The sequence below is a fragment of the Lepisma saccharinum genome, chromosome 20, assembly GCF_977018435.1.
Source record: "Lepisma saccharinum chromosome 20, izLepSacc3.1, whole genome shotgun sequence".
NCBI lineage: Eukaryota > Metazoa > Arthropoda > Insecta > Zygentoma > Lepismatidae > Lepisma > Lepisma saccharinum.
Window position 1 is genome coordinate 7,754,404 of NC_139248.1, and position 14,799 is coordinate 7,769,202.

At 39.3% G+C, this 14,799-nt stretch overlaps 1 protein-coding gene across 2 annotated transcripts in view; it reads left to right on the plus strand.

The window, feature by feature from the left end:
- Positions 1-5,378: 5,378 nt before the first annotated feature.
- Positions 5,379-14,799, plus strand: part of LOC146003699 (glutamate dehydrogenase, mitochondrial-like) — a 107,762-nt gene continuing 98,341 nt past the window's right edge. For both annotated transcript variants that reach the window (XM_083142078.1, XM_083142079.1), the window contains exon 1: positions 5,379-5,999. In XM_083142078.1, coding sequence (XP_082998204.1) covers positions 5,561-5,999 — 439 coding nt within the window. In that variant the 5' untranslated portion in view covers positions 5,379-5,560. The remainder of the gene's footprint in view (positions 6,000-14,799) is intronic.

Below are 14,799 nucleotides of genomic sequence, written 5' to 3' on the forward strand. Positions count from 1 at the left end.
GAGGAATATGACACGTTCTAATTGCTACTTGCTTTCCTCGACCGGATTCTGTGGAACAGCCAATCAGAGCAAAGTTTGGCCATGTGAAGATAATCTGTGAGTATGCAAAGGAGCGCTTTTGTCTGTGGTTTCCGAGTGTTACTCCATACAGCATGAAAGGCGCGTTGAGTTACACCATCTATGCCGAGTGCACGGTGTTTACATTTGAAACAACTAAAATATTCTTCCATACATGTACAGTAAACGTTGTAAAGTATGTACTTAAGCACCGCCATTGTTTTGTACCTAATAACGTTTTATACGAAACGTTATTCCTCTCGGTTGAATAGTTATCGGCTTTTAAAAATGTGAAGTGATACATTGTTTACATCTCACGCGGCCGCCATTACAACTTCCCTCGTATGGGAACAAAAGTCTATCGACAAGTACGCTGATAAGTTTCGTGTGAGGCGAAAACTAGCAAATTGGTAGCCAGTCCAGTGCCAACTAGGGCATACCTACTGGAAATCCAGTTCCGTGTGATGCGGGCTTCACTCCGCCCTATCCAAGAGACCAAGAGTAGTAAGGGGTCCATCTTCTGATGAGAGAAGCTGAGCTCCGTCTCCGGACGAGAGATAAGAGATTGGACTCTGTCCACTGGTCAGAGAATCCGCTCCACTTTCGGGCGAGAGATAGCCTCGCTCCATCTTCGGATGAGAGAAGTTACGCTCCATCTTAGGACGAAAGAAGTGAACTTGGCACTGCCAAGAACACACTCCACCCTCGGGTGAGAGAAGTGACTAATCAGCTTTCCCTTTACTTCCCCCAGCCTCCAACCGCGAGGTAGAAATTTATGCTCTAATAGGAATATTATTTTAGGAGATAGATTAGAAACGGGTTTAATATGTAAACGTGTGTCCCTATGTATGAAGGTAAGTTGAATACGGACTAGGTTTATCCATTGTATTTCTGTGTCTAAAGTCCTGTTACCTAATGAAACTGCTTTTTCTGTATATTATCAGAATATACAAAGCATAAAAAACAAGCTCTCTGATTGTGTTATAAACCTCAGTGAATTAATACAATATGACTGTTTAGTTTTTACCGAGACCTGGCTGAATGATACTGTGAGTGACGCTGAACTTCCGTTCGCCAAGAACTTTAATATTTTTAGAAATTACCGCCTAAATCAACGTGGGGGTGGTGTCATGATTTGTTTAAACACGAAATGGAACTGTAAACTACGTGGTGATCTAAGTCGAGCCTGTGAAATAATTTGGGTGGAAGTTAATATTCTGAAAGGTAAAAAACTTCTTCTTGGTGCCTACTACCGCCCACACAAAAACTCTCCCCTGCATATCCTTGAAGCTTGCAGGGATTCGGTGTTGGCAGCCATGAAGTGTGGAAATGTCCTATTGTGTGGCGACTTCAATCTTTCAATTGACTGGGAAACTCCAACCACCGGAAGTGCAAATTGCTCAAATGACAAATGGTTTATCGACACTTTCATACACGGCTTTGGTTTGAAGCAACATAACATGCACAAAACACGAGGTGAAAGTAATTTGGACTATGTGCTGGCAACACTGTGTGAAATGGAGATAACTTCACAAAGGAACTTGCTACCCTCAGACCATGGCCGCGTCCGAATCGGCTGCAGATGTCACCTAGAGCACCGTTCCATCCGGGGACTCAGCCAACCTCCGTTGTCCGAATTTGCGGCAGACGTGGAGTCGGAGGGGAGAGCAGAGAGGAGCGACAGATGCACGCTTGAACTCGCTGTGACGCTGCGCTTGGCAGCCATATTCTAACTTTCACTTTGTAAAGACAACATTTACTGATTAGAGGATGTAAAACTCAGTTATACTTTAACATTTTTTCGATAATACTGAATGCAGAAAAATTGTAAATGATGAAATAGCGTGTTACATTTTTAATATGAGTAGTAAATAGGTGGAAATCATTGTCATGTTTGTTTGGCGTCTGCCTTCTGCTTCCGTGCGATGCGCCTGCGCCCCAGAGCGCGGTGGGTGAAGTTCGAGCTGACACCTGGCGGGAAAAGTGACAACCGTACTACAAGGGAACATGCAGATTCGGACGACTTGGACGTGACTTCGACGGTACGCGAGAGCAACGGGAGAGAACGGGACGGAGCGCTTGCCAATCCGGACACGGCCCATGCCTCTTTAGATGTCGCTGTGCACCTCCCGTCCGCTGAGAAGGTCAAGAACCTCCAACCCCAGAATGGACCGCGCCGCCTGTGGCGAAAAGCCCCCTGGAATGAAATTCGCAGAGCACTAGATGCCTACCCCTGGTTTCTGCTGGAACAGGAAGAGATCAACGACGCCGTGGAGATGTTTGTGGAAGTTCTGCATGCTGCAATAAATGACTTTGTTCCCACTAAGAAAGCGCGCTCTGCGAAGTACCCGGTTTGGTTTGATAGTGAACTAATTCTTATTTTGAAAAACAAGAAACAGGCTTGGAGCTTGTGGAAACAGTGCCCTAATGAACACACTTATAAAACATTCTGTGATATTCGGAGGCACTCAAAAAATCTATTCAAAAATAAGTATATTGATTATGTAAATAACTTAACATCAGAGTGTATGACTGATCCAAAGAAGTTCTTTTCATTAGTTAATTTAAGAAAGCAGAATCCGCGTGTGCCGATGGAAATTGTGCATAATTCTACCACCGCTGTAGGAGATGAGAGAGCGCAACTTTTTAATGTGTTTTTTCATGAAAATTTCTCCTCAGAGACAATTTCTGAACCTCTTCCTAACGTCAAGTCTGTCAGTTCACACACTCTCTATTCGATTAAAACCTCCCTTGAAGAAGTAAAATCTCTCCTCTCCTCTTTGCCGTTTCGCCGGTCATTAGCCCCTGATGGAATTCCGACAATTTTTCTTCGTAAAACTGCTGACTCCTTGGCTCACCCTCTGTATCTCTTACTTAATAAGTGTTTTTCTACAGGTGTGTTTCCCGTTGTTCAAACGTGCCAATATTGTACCTATCTACAAATCTGGAAACAAAAATTCCACAAATTCGTACAGATCGATCTCTCTTTTGTCACTTCTCTCCATTGTCTGTGAGAAAATAATTAAAGACAGGTTGCTAAAGTTTACATCTCCCCTTATAAATACTGCTCAGCATGGTTTCCTTCCAGGCAGCTCTTGCTTGACCAATCTATCCGTATTACTTTCACATGCTACTCAGTTTATCTCAAATAATTCCCAGCTTGACGTTATATATTTGGACTTTTCAAAAGCTTTCGATAAAATAAATCATGATCTCCTTCTTCATAAATTACAATCCAGATTTAATATCCATGGAAAATTTCTATCCTTACTACAAGACTATCTGAGTGCACGAGAGCAGCGTGTTATCCTTCCTGGCACCTCTTCCAGCTTTCTTCCTGTTTTGTCTGGAGTTCCCCAAGGGAGCGTCTTCGGCCCACTTTTGTTTCTTCTTTACATGGATGATCTCCCCGACAGACTGTCCTTTCCCCCTATAAATATACTTCTTTTTGCCGATGACTGTAAACTCTTCACAGAAATCTCATCAGAACACGATGCTTTAATCTTACAGCAAGCTCTTACAGAACTGCTTGTGTGGTGTCGCCAGTGGAAACTTCAATTGAATCCTAAGAAATGCTCCTGCCTCGCCATTTCCCTAAGAAGGAACAAACTCGATTCTGCTTACTATCTTGAAAACAACCCCATCAAAAAAGTTTCCTCTCAAAAAGATCTCGGAGTTATCATCGCCGAAAAACTAAACTTTAATGAGCACATTACGAACACTACTAAAAGAGCAATGCGTCTTCATGGTCTTCTGTACAGGTTCACTGAAATACAAAACCAATCATCAATCAGCATATTTTACAAATCCCTTATCTCCCCCATTCTTGAATACTGCTCTCCTATCTGGACCATGGCTTCAAAAACAAATCTTTCCCGGATTGATTCTGTTCTCAACTTTTCCTCGCCATTGCTCGCTACAGAATACCTTCTCTGAGGCACCTTCACAAAACAGACATTATGTCTGTCTTCAATATCCAACCACCACACACTCGTCGCGAATTAGTAGACATGAAATTCTTGCACAAAATCATGAATGGTAAAATTAAATCCGAATTTCTGCTCAACAAATTTCATCTACGTGTTCCCACACGGCCAACCCGCAACGTTAAGCTATTTCACAATCCAACCACAAGGCTCTCCCTTCTACAGCGGTGTCTTTTCTACAGGCTTCCTCACTCATATAATAACCTGCCTCCAAATGTGGACATATTCTTGCCAGAAAGAAGTTTTAGAAAATTGTTAACGATATATGTATAATTTTGATTTGTTTTAAGTGCCATCTTGTACTCTATTTTGTTGTTGTTGTTATTGTTGTTTTCCTGCTGTTACTGTTTCAGTGTAAAATGGTCATTCAGTACTGTATCTGAAACTTTAGGTAAAATAAATAAATAATTTAAACTCATAACATCTCTGTATTAGTCTAAGTTTTCTTTCTGAACTTTGTAGTTGAATAAAATTTTATATGTTAAAGTCAATCCTGTGTATCGCTCTGGCCAAGCCTTTGGCTACTTCTTTTTAAACTGGCAACATACACCCGAACCCTGAGAGCAATTTAGAGTCTCATGACACCGCTGGAGGAAAAGGTTAGCATTATGGGTAAAACTGAAACTAGTCCTTTTTCTGTGGAGGGCGACGACGACTCTTGCATACTGCTATGGAGATTGGACTGAATTATAGTAAACATTAAGGAATCGGTTCCAGAGAGGCCCGCGCTAAGCCAACCTTGGTCCTCGAGAGGGAACATTACAACTTTTACTAGTCCAATTTGATATAATTTTAAAATGTTATCTATGACTGTAGAAGTACATTTCTCCCCATGCTATTACCAGCCCTAAAGAGAGAGCGAGAACAAAAGATGTGTGCAACATACACACAAAGGCTGACAGGGCCTCCCCCTTGGATCCAAGAGGGGCATGGCCCCCTCGCCCCCCCCGGGTACGGGCCTGGCTTATACTGTTACTCATTGTAATCACATTGCAAGAACAGTCGAGGCATGTTGCTTCATATCGCTCTCTGTTAAAATTATAATACATTTTCCGAACTAGTGCAGTTTGAAACCATCATGCACGCGTGTTGTCTGCAAGCAATGCAGCAGACGATTATCCACCGAATAAACCAGCGTTTGTTTTTCGTGCGAGAAAGAAGTTCACGCATCAATCGACTTTTGGAAAGGTATAACGAAACTCATGAAACGCACGAAAGCACTTATGGGATGGCCAGTTGCGACTTTTGGAACGCGTCCTTGCTAATGTATGTAAAATTGCTCATTAATGACATGTTTTGCAGCCGACTACAAAGAACTGCTGCCAGCTGGTGGTGGTCGTTGGAGGAGGAGTGCCGACTACTGATCGTTGTGTGCGGTCGTCCGTATCTCTTGCCTTGGTTCCCATTTTTGGCTTGGTATTTGGAGATATCTGATTGTTGACACGGTGTGTGAGTTGTGAATAAGCGAAACATTTAACTTTTTTCAGTATCAAATCCATATCCGCAAAACTACAAACATGTTTCGTTTCACTGTAAATTTATCGAAGAATTTGCCTCTGAAGCAGACAATTTCGCATGCCGACTTGTGCAGTGCTTTATTAAAACTTAGCCCAGCTGCTGTGCAGGTACAGAATCCAAGATCATATTCCGATCATCAAATTCCAGACCGATTAAGTGATGTTCCTTCTGCAGAAGATCCGCTATTCTTTGATATGGTCGAATATTTTTTCCACAGAGCGTGTATAATAGTGGAAGACAAGCTATTAGAAGATATGAAGGTACATAAAATGTCTGTGGAAGATAAACAGAAGAGAGTGAAAGGAATTCTCAACATCATGCAGCCTTGCGATCATGTTTTGGAAGTTAATTTCCCAGTTAGGCGAGATACTGGAGATTTTGAAATGATTACTGGTTACAGAGCCCAGCACAGCGAACACAGAACACCTTGCAAAGGAGGTATGTACATGGTTTATCCTTTACACTCTTTTTATTCATTAAATTATTAATTTTTTGGTACCCACCAAATACAACGATGAAGCATTCATTTCTTCACGACAGCCAGTTTTCCATTAATCTGACACGGTGTACACTTTGACACCGGAGCCAACAAATCACTTCCATTACGCACAAACGCTCGTCGTGTAGGTACTATTATCGTATGAGGGAAACACCTACGAATCGTATATTTCGGACTTCTTTACATTGCTAACGTGTTATTTTCGAATGTGGAACATTTCCTAAAGTGAAATAATGCATGTCAATGTCTATTTCTTAGATTTACGAGTACTTACTGTTACTTGTTGTTTCGAATCTGTAACACATTATGGCCGTGATAGCGTACTGGTTTAGGGGGCGTTCTGAGTGTTTTTTGTCGATTTATGCAGTGTTACATCCTAGTTCACCGGAAAATATCTACTTTCGTGCCCAGATTTGAAATTATGCTAATACGTCGCAAACCATTGACATTAGCCCCAAAACCATTCACCTTACGAGTTTACTGTTATGCGGACAGGGGGTCAGGTGACTCCGGCCAATTTCTAACATGCCTTTAACATGGAGTCTAGAGAAAAAGCCGGAGAGGAGGCGGGAGCGCATTAGTGGTTGGGGGCGCTAGGACAATTACCCCAGGAGCGGAGTCCGGAATCGGTGGGAAATTTCGACTCGAAAATTTCAAACGAAAATAGTGAAGAATAAATTCAACTGGATCTTGGACACCATGCAATTTCACCATGCATCCTGTGCACATCATCTTCTCACAAGTTCGTATTCAGAAATGATGCACAGTTACATACGTTATACTACTGTTACACAGTAGGAATACCACATGTTTGGAAACACTGACCGGTAGTTACGTTATCAAGCACACGCAAAATTTGGTTCACGTAGTAGAAGGACATCAATGGAACAGGTTTCGTGCATCTGAGAGACATTAATGTTCAAAAAAATAGATGATTTCCCTTGAAAATTCATTCAGCGAGGCAAAAAAACACTTCCCAGACCTTCATAGAATATACAGAAACTCTTTTCGGTAAGTAATTTCTCCTGTAAAATTGAAGAAATGCATTTTGGGGAAACTTGAATTTCACCAGAGAAGCTTAATTCAAATGACTTATACACTTTAAAGAGGAATACTTGAACCGTGCATTCTGTGCAAATTAGGTAGCGAATGTAGAAGGAAGCAGGATTGTAAATTTTTCATTTATTGTATGGAAAAATGAGACTTTCCTTATGTCTGAATAGAGTTGGGGAACAACGTAAGATGACCGGACTCCTCGCCGATTTTCTTCGTATTTGGCATACTCACTAATTGAGGCCTCCTAATCACGAATCGGGTTAAAAGTTGTCGGAAACTTCTAGAAATTGCAAAATAGGCTAAAATAAGGCGTTAGTTTTCGGAATGGAAACCGTCGATTTTCACGAAATTTTTTGGGTATGACTTAAGATGATTGGACTCCTCTCCGATTTTCTTCATATTTGACATACTTACTCATCAGGACTACATGCTTAGTTTTATCCCTAGCTTACCCTAGCATACGAGAAAGTTATATACCGGGAAGCAGCTTACAAGCCCATACTTTTTTTTATCACTATAATTCAAGAAAACATTTTATTGTTGAATCACTGCTTCCTTTGCTGATTATGTGCAGTTATTTATTAATTATAATTATTTCAAAAATTACTACTGGAACCCCCCCCCCCCCCTGTAGCCCTCCTAGATTTTTGTAGTATGGTAAACACATTTCGAACGAAAAATTAAGTAGAAGTTTACATTTTCCATTATAAAACTTCCACTGGGAAAAGTACAATGTTCAACTACAATTTGTAGTTCGGTTAGATCGCAAGGTTACTTTATTGCAATGAATTTTTAAATGGGTGGGGGGGGGGGGGCAGCTGCAGATATGCCTGGATAACAGTGGTCACTGATCATTTGATAGTAAGTAATTGGCTAATCATGAGTCACCAAACTTGCTATGAAATCTGCTGCCTGCCTGTTAGATGGACGTATTAATCTGGGCCTGTTGTTGATTGAATTGGTGTTTTAAGTCCACTTTATGCACCATAAGGCAACATCATGGCAGAGAAAATGTATAATTAACACACTTTCTATTCAAGGCTGGTATTGATTATTTGATGCCTACATGAAGTTAGTGCTGCTCTTCTGAAGCACGAAAAAGGTACAATCTTATGCCGCTCACTACTGTTGTGGTTTGAACCCTTCAGCAGCTACATGCAGTGGTTGAAACATTCAAAATGGCCTTTTACGATCTTTATTTATAAGCTTTGGGTTATTGTAATGTAATGATATGATGAAATTGATGAATGGACACTCACAAACAACCATGCCGAAGCCGGGATTTGATCCCGGGACCCTTGGCATCATAGCGCGATGTACTAACCACTCTGCCACGGAGGCCGGGGCCAGCACACTTTACATATTAATAGTGTTACATGTAGTACCCAGCAAGTTGATAATGAGTGTAGTTTTATGGTGTATTTTGTACTCTTCATATGAATTGTAAGTCTGCGATATTATTCCACTCAATAATGGCTTAGGAAAATAAAACAATATAATTATTGCACTTTATTTGACAAAAGATTTGGGCCTAAAAGTACTTTTGTACATGATGGAACAAAAAGCAACATCTATATTTGCGTCTGACTGTAAAATATGTCACTGGTAAAATTTTACAACCATAATAAAATATTAAGTAAATACCTATTAGCCAATGTTAGTTAAACCCCAGAGAATTTGACTCCGATATCTGTAGCCTCCCACATATTTCAGGCTGGTGCTGTCACTGGTCTCGCCTATATTTTTTATCATTCACTAAAACTCACAAAATTCATAATATTTTTTTATTAATGCTTTTTAGTTTACAGAAATGTGGTTGTTTATTAAATATAATAATTACCATAATTACCAACCAATTGTACACTGTCGCTGGCATGAGTGTCTCAAATGAGACGTATTCGAAGATGGTGCCTGATATGCGCACCAATTGCATTTTGCCTCCTAATTACATTACGTTTGTTTTTATGAACAAAAGTAATAAATAAATATTGGGAACATCCTAGGACACAATGTACTTTATTTTCAGACAGTTGAAAAATCTAAAAAATAGAGGCGGTGGGCTAGGGTTAAAATTGTATCTGAACCATTATGCAATATGTGTCCACTGGAATTGGCCAATATCTGTCTCTTGGCTGCTACATCATGTAAATGTATTTTAGCTAATTGTAAAATATGTCACTAGAACCCTGTAAACTCATAACAGTAACTTCAAGTGAAATAGGTTAGCTCTAATCGGTAAAAAAACAAAATTTTTATCGGAAAAAACTGTCCATTCAAAAAACCCGGCTTTTTTGCAACTCTGTCTGAATGATTGTCCTTTGGTATGAGTGGACCATGGTTCGATCCAGGGCAAGGGTTAAAAAATTTAAGCATTGACTGCATCATGGAGACCTTCTTGAAAAGAAGTGCTCTCCAGCCAATAAAGCCAGATAGCAGCATTGATTGGACTCTTTTATGTCCTGGCTACTCATTAGCTCATGAAAAGAGAGGTGGGAGTTTTATTCAATAGAGGAGTGTGTATACTTTGCCATGTTCTAGAAAATTACATTATTTCAGCTACACTTTTTCTAGAGATTACGTATTAGACTGTTTGGGTTCTCTGTAAAATATATCATTAATATGCTAAAATCATATTTAGTAAAATAATTAAATGGCTCTGGAATGTAGTTTCCATCTCAAACTGTCGAGCATGCACATTGCTTTGTTTAGATCCATGCACAAAGTGAGGGGGGGTGCAGGGCGATGGTATTCCCAGATAGCAAATTTTTGCAAAACATCACCCAATTAACCTCAAGGCTTGACCAAACATCCCCCAAGCTATTTCCCCCTTCAGGCACTAATTTAGATACATCAAAAAATATAAAATGTAGATGTGGAATTTACAGCAGAACATTTCCTGTTAATTTAATTTAATCCTGCACAAATTTCCAATGCAGTAACAACAGAATTTTTAGACTTTTTATCAGTTCTGAAATGGAATATTTCAAGCAACACTTATCGCTGCCACTTAAATTGCACACTAATCACAGGTGCTGAATACTGCTGTGGCTTCATGCTGCTTAATACTAGCATGAGATGTAAGCTATGTTGTAAATTTACGAAAGTTCATGTGAATTTTACAATGGTGCACATGTGCATCTACATTTCAAGCCATTGTATTTTATGAGACCTGGAGCCTGTGCTGACCGTAAACTCTCAAAATTTTCATTTTTTTTTGTCAACAGAGTTCAGTGTTTAACATTATATAAAATCATTATTTCAAGATGAGGAAAGCAGCGTTTGTTTGATTCCTTGTGTTCTGGAGCAGTTCCACAATTTGTTTTCCAAATGAATCAAATATCCTTAAACTACCAAACACTATTGGTATGAAACCTAACATTCGTAATCAAATAAAACCAATTTCATCTTTAAAAAGAAAAATGCCATCAAGAAATATTTGTTTATTTCCAGCTGTGTAGTTTATGGGATGAAGAGGATATTTATACACGTGTCGGTATCCATGTGACCAGTGTTCATCCGATACATTGTTTTATGACACAGCATGCTACAAAGCCTGGGGTCCTGGGTTTGAATCCTGGCCTAAGCGTGGCTGTTCTTTGTGAAGTGTCCCTCATCTTCATCTTTGCAATTAGCCTCCCCGATGGTGCAGTGGTGGCGTCGTTGCCTTGTAATCAAGGAGTCCTGTTCAATACGCAGTGGAGGCACATAGTGGTTCAGATCCCACTTTAAACTGTAGATGCAGTCCCAATTAGCCTTACTGTGCATAAAGTGGACTTACTCAAGGGGTTCTGGGTTTTATACCCCACTTGAAATGCACAGTGGTTCGGATCCTACTTTAAAACTATAGGTCCAGTCCCAATTAGCCTGTGATTAAAGGTACTCAAAACAGAACTCAAACAAAGAACAGGGTTTAACTTTATCTTGATTTCCATAAGTAATTAGAGTTCAAGATGACATGGAATATCTAATAAAAAGGCAAGGTGTAGAAAATTTAAAAAAATATGTGTAAGCTTGGCAAAAATTAAATGTAGTCATCCTTTTATGACTATGGAGTTTTTTTTACACATTTATCACTAATTTGATACAACACACACAGCCTCGAATATTTTAGCATGGTTAGTGCTGTTGTGTCATAATCTAGGTGTGTCAGGTTGAATTCCTGACTGAGATCTTATGTAAAGTCCTATTTGAGTTTTTAAATTGTGATTCAAACCACTACGTGCCTTCACTGGGTATCGAACTCAGAAAACCTTTATTACACAGGAAGTAAGTAAGTAAGACCTCACATAATGGTAGAGAAGGGGAGAAAGCAAGTTGGCATCGAGTGCTGCAAAAAATTACCCCATCAAGGAGACCCTTGTAGTCCAATCTTCATTAGCCTATTGCTGCATAGAATGGACTTAACAATAGACCTTGCAAAACATACTTTTGATACAACATTTGTTCCTACATAAAAAGAAATACTATAAAATGTATTGTTTCTTTTAAAGGGAGCCAGTGCTTTCATATTTTCACTCTGAAATTTTGCTATAAACTGAGTTAAAGCAAGTTGAAACATTACTGAATGAGTTGTAAATGAACCAGGTGGTGCAAAAGTCAGTTTACCAATACACAAGATTCAAGTATACATACAAAATACAAGTAGATACACAAAATTCCAGTTTCAGTGGTTTTGTTCAAAGTGTCCTCCATTGTTTGCAATACATTGTGTGCAATGATCAACAATAGAATTGCAAATATGATGCAGTAAACTTGTATCATTGTTGATGACATGAAACACATTGATAATTCAGTCTTTCAGTGCATCCAAATCTGCCGGTGATGATGAGTATACCATACCCTTAGCAATTCCCCACAAAGCAAAATCGCATGGTGTCAAATCACAAGAACGCCTACGGCCTCCACTCTTCAAATGTGTCATCTAAAAACAACCAACCACACTACAACTGTCGACAATAGAATAACGAGTGCACTGTTGCCAGTGTCGCATGACAATGTTCCAACCGTATACTTAAAAAATATTACTTAGCACAAGAAGCACATACACTATCGTAGTACTATTATCAATGTGCTTTTTGGGTAAACTGACTTTTGTGCCACCCTGTATATAAAAATACCCTTAAAAGCAGGAAATATGTTGATGCTAAATAGTATGAATGTAAATGTGCTTTCATCACACGGGGAACTTTATCTTACCTTAAAGGATTAGGGATTCTATAATCAGAAATTACAGGCACAACAGGAATTGATTGCATGAAAATATGAGGATTTATTAAGTAATAAGACTGTGTGAATTGATAAGATGAGACTTGTATTATTCACTATTGACATACTTTTTATATGAATCCTTATCGAATTAAATGACATTTGAACAGGAAGGTCAATAGTTGACCATGACTTGATGGCTTATTTTACTTAAAAGGACAAGAATCTCATGATAAACAGTGTGCCTGTTTAATTTTGAAAAGGGAACCAAATTGGTTTATTTTCTGGGTTACGATTGCACTGTGCTATTTTTTTTTGTCCTACAGTTGAGAATCTTTCATAACATTTGCACATGCAGTGAAATTTTTCAAGAGTTGTAATTTTACTTCTCAAATTTTATCCTTCCTGTTGAGATTATTCTTCGTTTTTTTGAAGCGAGATAATCAACTTGTCCATGGAAGGCATGATCCCTGTGTAGGAACATTATTGTGCTGTAAGAATAAACTCCATGTAAGCAAGTACATGTGAAATCCTATTGGCTATTCCAGTGATAACCGTGCGGGATTCTTGTTGTAGGAGTATAGTACATCTGGTAAAACCATACCACTTAATGTAGCTGCTGTATTGAAGTTGTAGGGCCTTATGAGCTGTACAGCTACAACAAATTTAGTCATGGGAAAAATAACGCCAGGACTAATACATAGGAAAGGAGCTGTTTCTCAAAAGTTGTATGTTTTTGTTTACATTAACTTCGTTCTTTCAGTGGATGGAGATTAGGTAAGTCTTAGTGAATTTTTTTCACCAGTTGAATTCAGCATTGATGGCCGAGGACATTTGAGAGTTCAACTCACGATCTTGTCTTGGCTGGTTTATATCCCTGTCTAAGCAAATGTGTACAGCACTCTCCGTTCTCCCACATACCATCCAGCTGGACCAACTCAGCTCTGATTTGATATGGTAATATGGCATATTTTGTAGGGGGAAGGAGGAACATACTCACTGGTTCTTTTCTCCTTGCCAACCAAGTCCTGCTTTCAACGAGGTGGATCAGACCTAAAGATATGAGGCACATTAAAAAACTTTAACACCTCAGTTTTTGCAAATCATTGACATGCAAGTCACTTTTTGAAGTGGTGGAAGACGTTATAGTCACTAGGTGGAAGGTTCGGATTATATGGGGAGTGATCAAAAACTTCCCGTTCAAACCTCTTGATCATCTGGAGAATGAGGACAACAGTGTGTGGTCTAGCGTTGACGTGTATAAGAACAGTTCCTGAGCACAGCATTCCACGTCATTTTTGTATGGCACGTCTTGAGTTTTGATACAGTTTCACAGTATACACCTGCGATGCGATTGGTTTCCCCCGCTCCATGAAATACACCTTGTTCGTCCCTGAGCACAGTTGCCATCACTTTTTGTGCAGATGGAGTATGCTTGAACTTTTTCGCCTTTGGTGGGTTTGAATGTACAACACCATTTCCCTACTCTTCCTTCACTCATTCCATTCGGACCATTCACTTCACACAATTCTCTGTGAATTTCAGCAGCATTATGACCTTTGGCGTTAAGAAATCGAAGCACAGATCATACTTCTCAACTGCCGGGATTGTGTATCTGTGCAGCCATTTGAACATGCTCTAACTCACAAACAGCTGACTAGCGAAAACATTCTTGTTAGGTTGCCAGAAGATCAGTTGATGTGATCCGAACACTGTTCTCAGTCACTTTTTATAAATAAATCGGCCCTTTTCTTTTGAAATGCGCCTCATATTACATTAACAATCGAAATGAACCTTGGCGTTTAGATATGTTACTGATTGCTTTAACGCTATTCCCATTTTGTGTAGTGAAACACAGGGGCTACTCAAGATATAATTTTCATCTGGAGGAGGTGGGGTTTTGGCACCCCTCCCCTACTTTTCTATCTTGGTCCCCCCCCCCAACTTTTCACCTTCCTCCGTTAAGAATTATGACCATGTTATATATTTACAGTTTTAATTACAATAAATAATAACCTAATTGTGTAAACACTTTGTGTTACTGTTAAAACACATTTATTGTAGGTTTGTGTTTAATACCTGCATAATGATATGAAAATAACAGTAATCTGTTGGCTGAAATTGCGACATTATTTTGCAATATAGGCTACTTATATTGTACAACAGTAACTTCAACTTAAATTTTAATTTTAATTCTTGTCTACACAAATGCAACTCTTTGTAAAACAAATAGCCACACTTATGTAATCAGAAATAAGGTTTTGGTGTTACTCAATGTGGACACTCTGGTTTGGTGCCCAGCCCTTGAACCAAACCCCTGGGTTTCAAGTCTCTAGTCTAGTTTAGATCTTAAGAATGAATGTCACACTTGAATATTTAACACATTGTTGTAGAACTTAACAGCTCTTTCAGATTTGCATTAGCAGAACTTATCATGTTTAAGGCGAAGTCCAGTAATTGGATTTGTACTTCGTAATT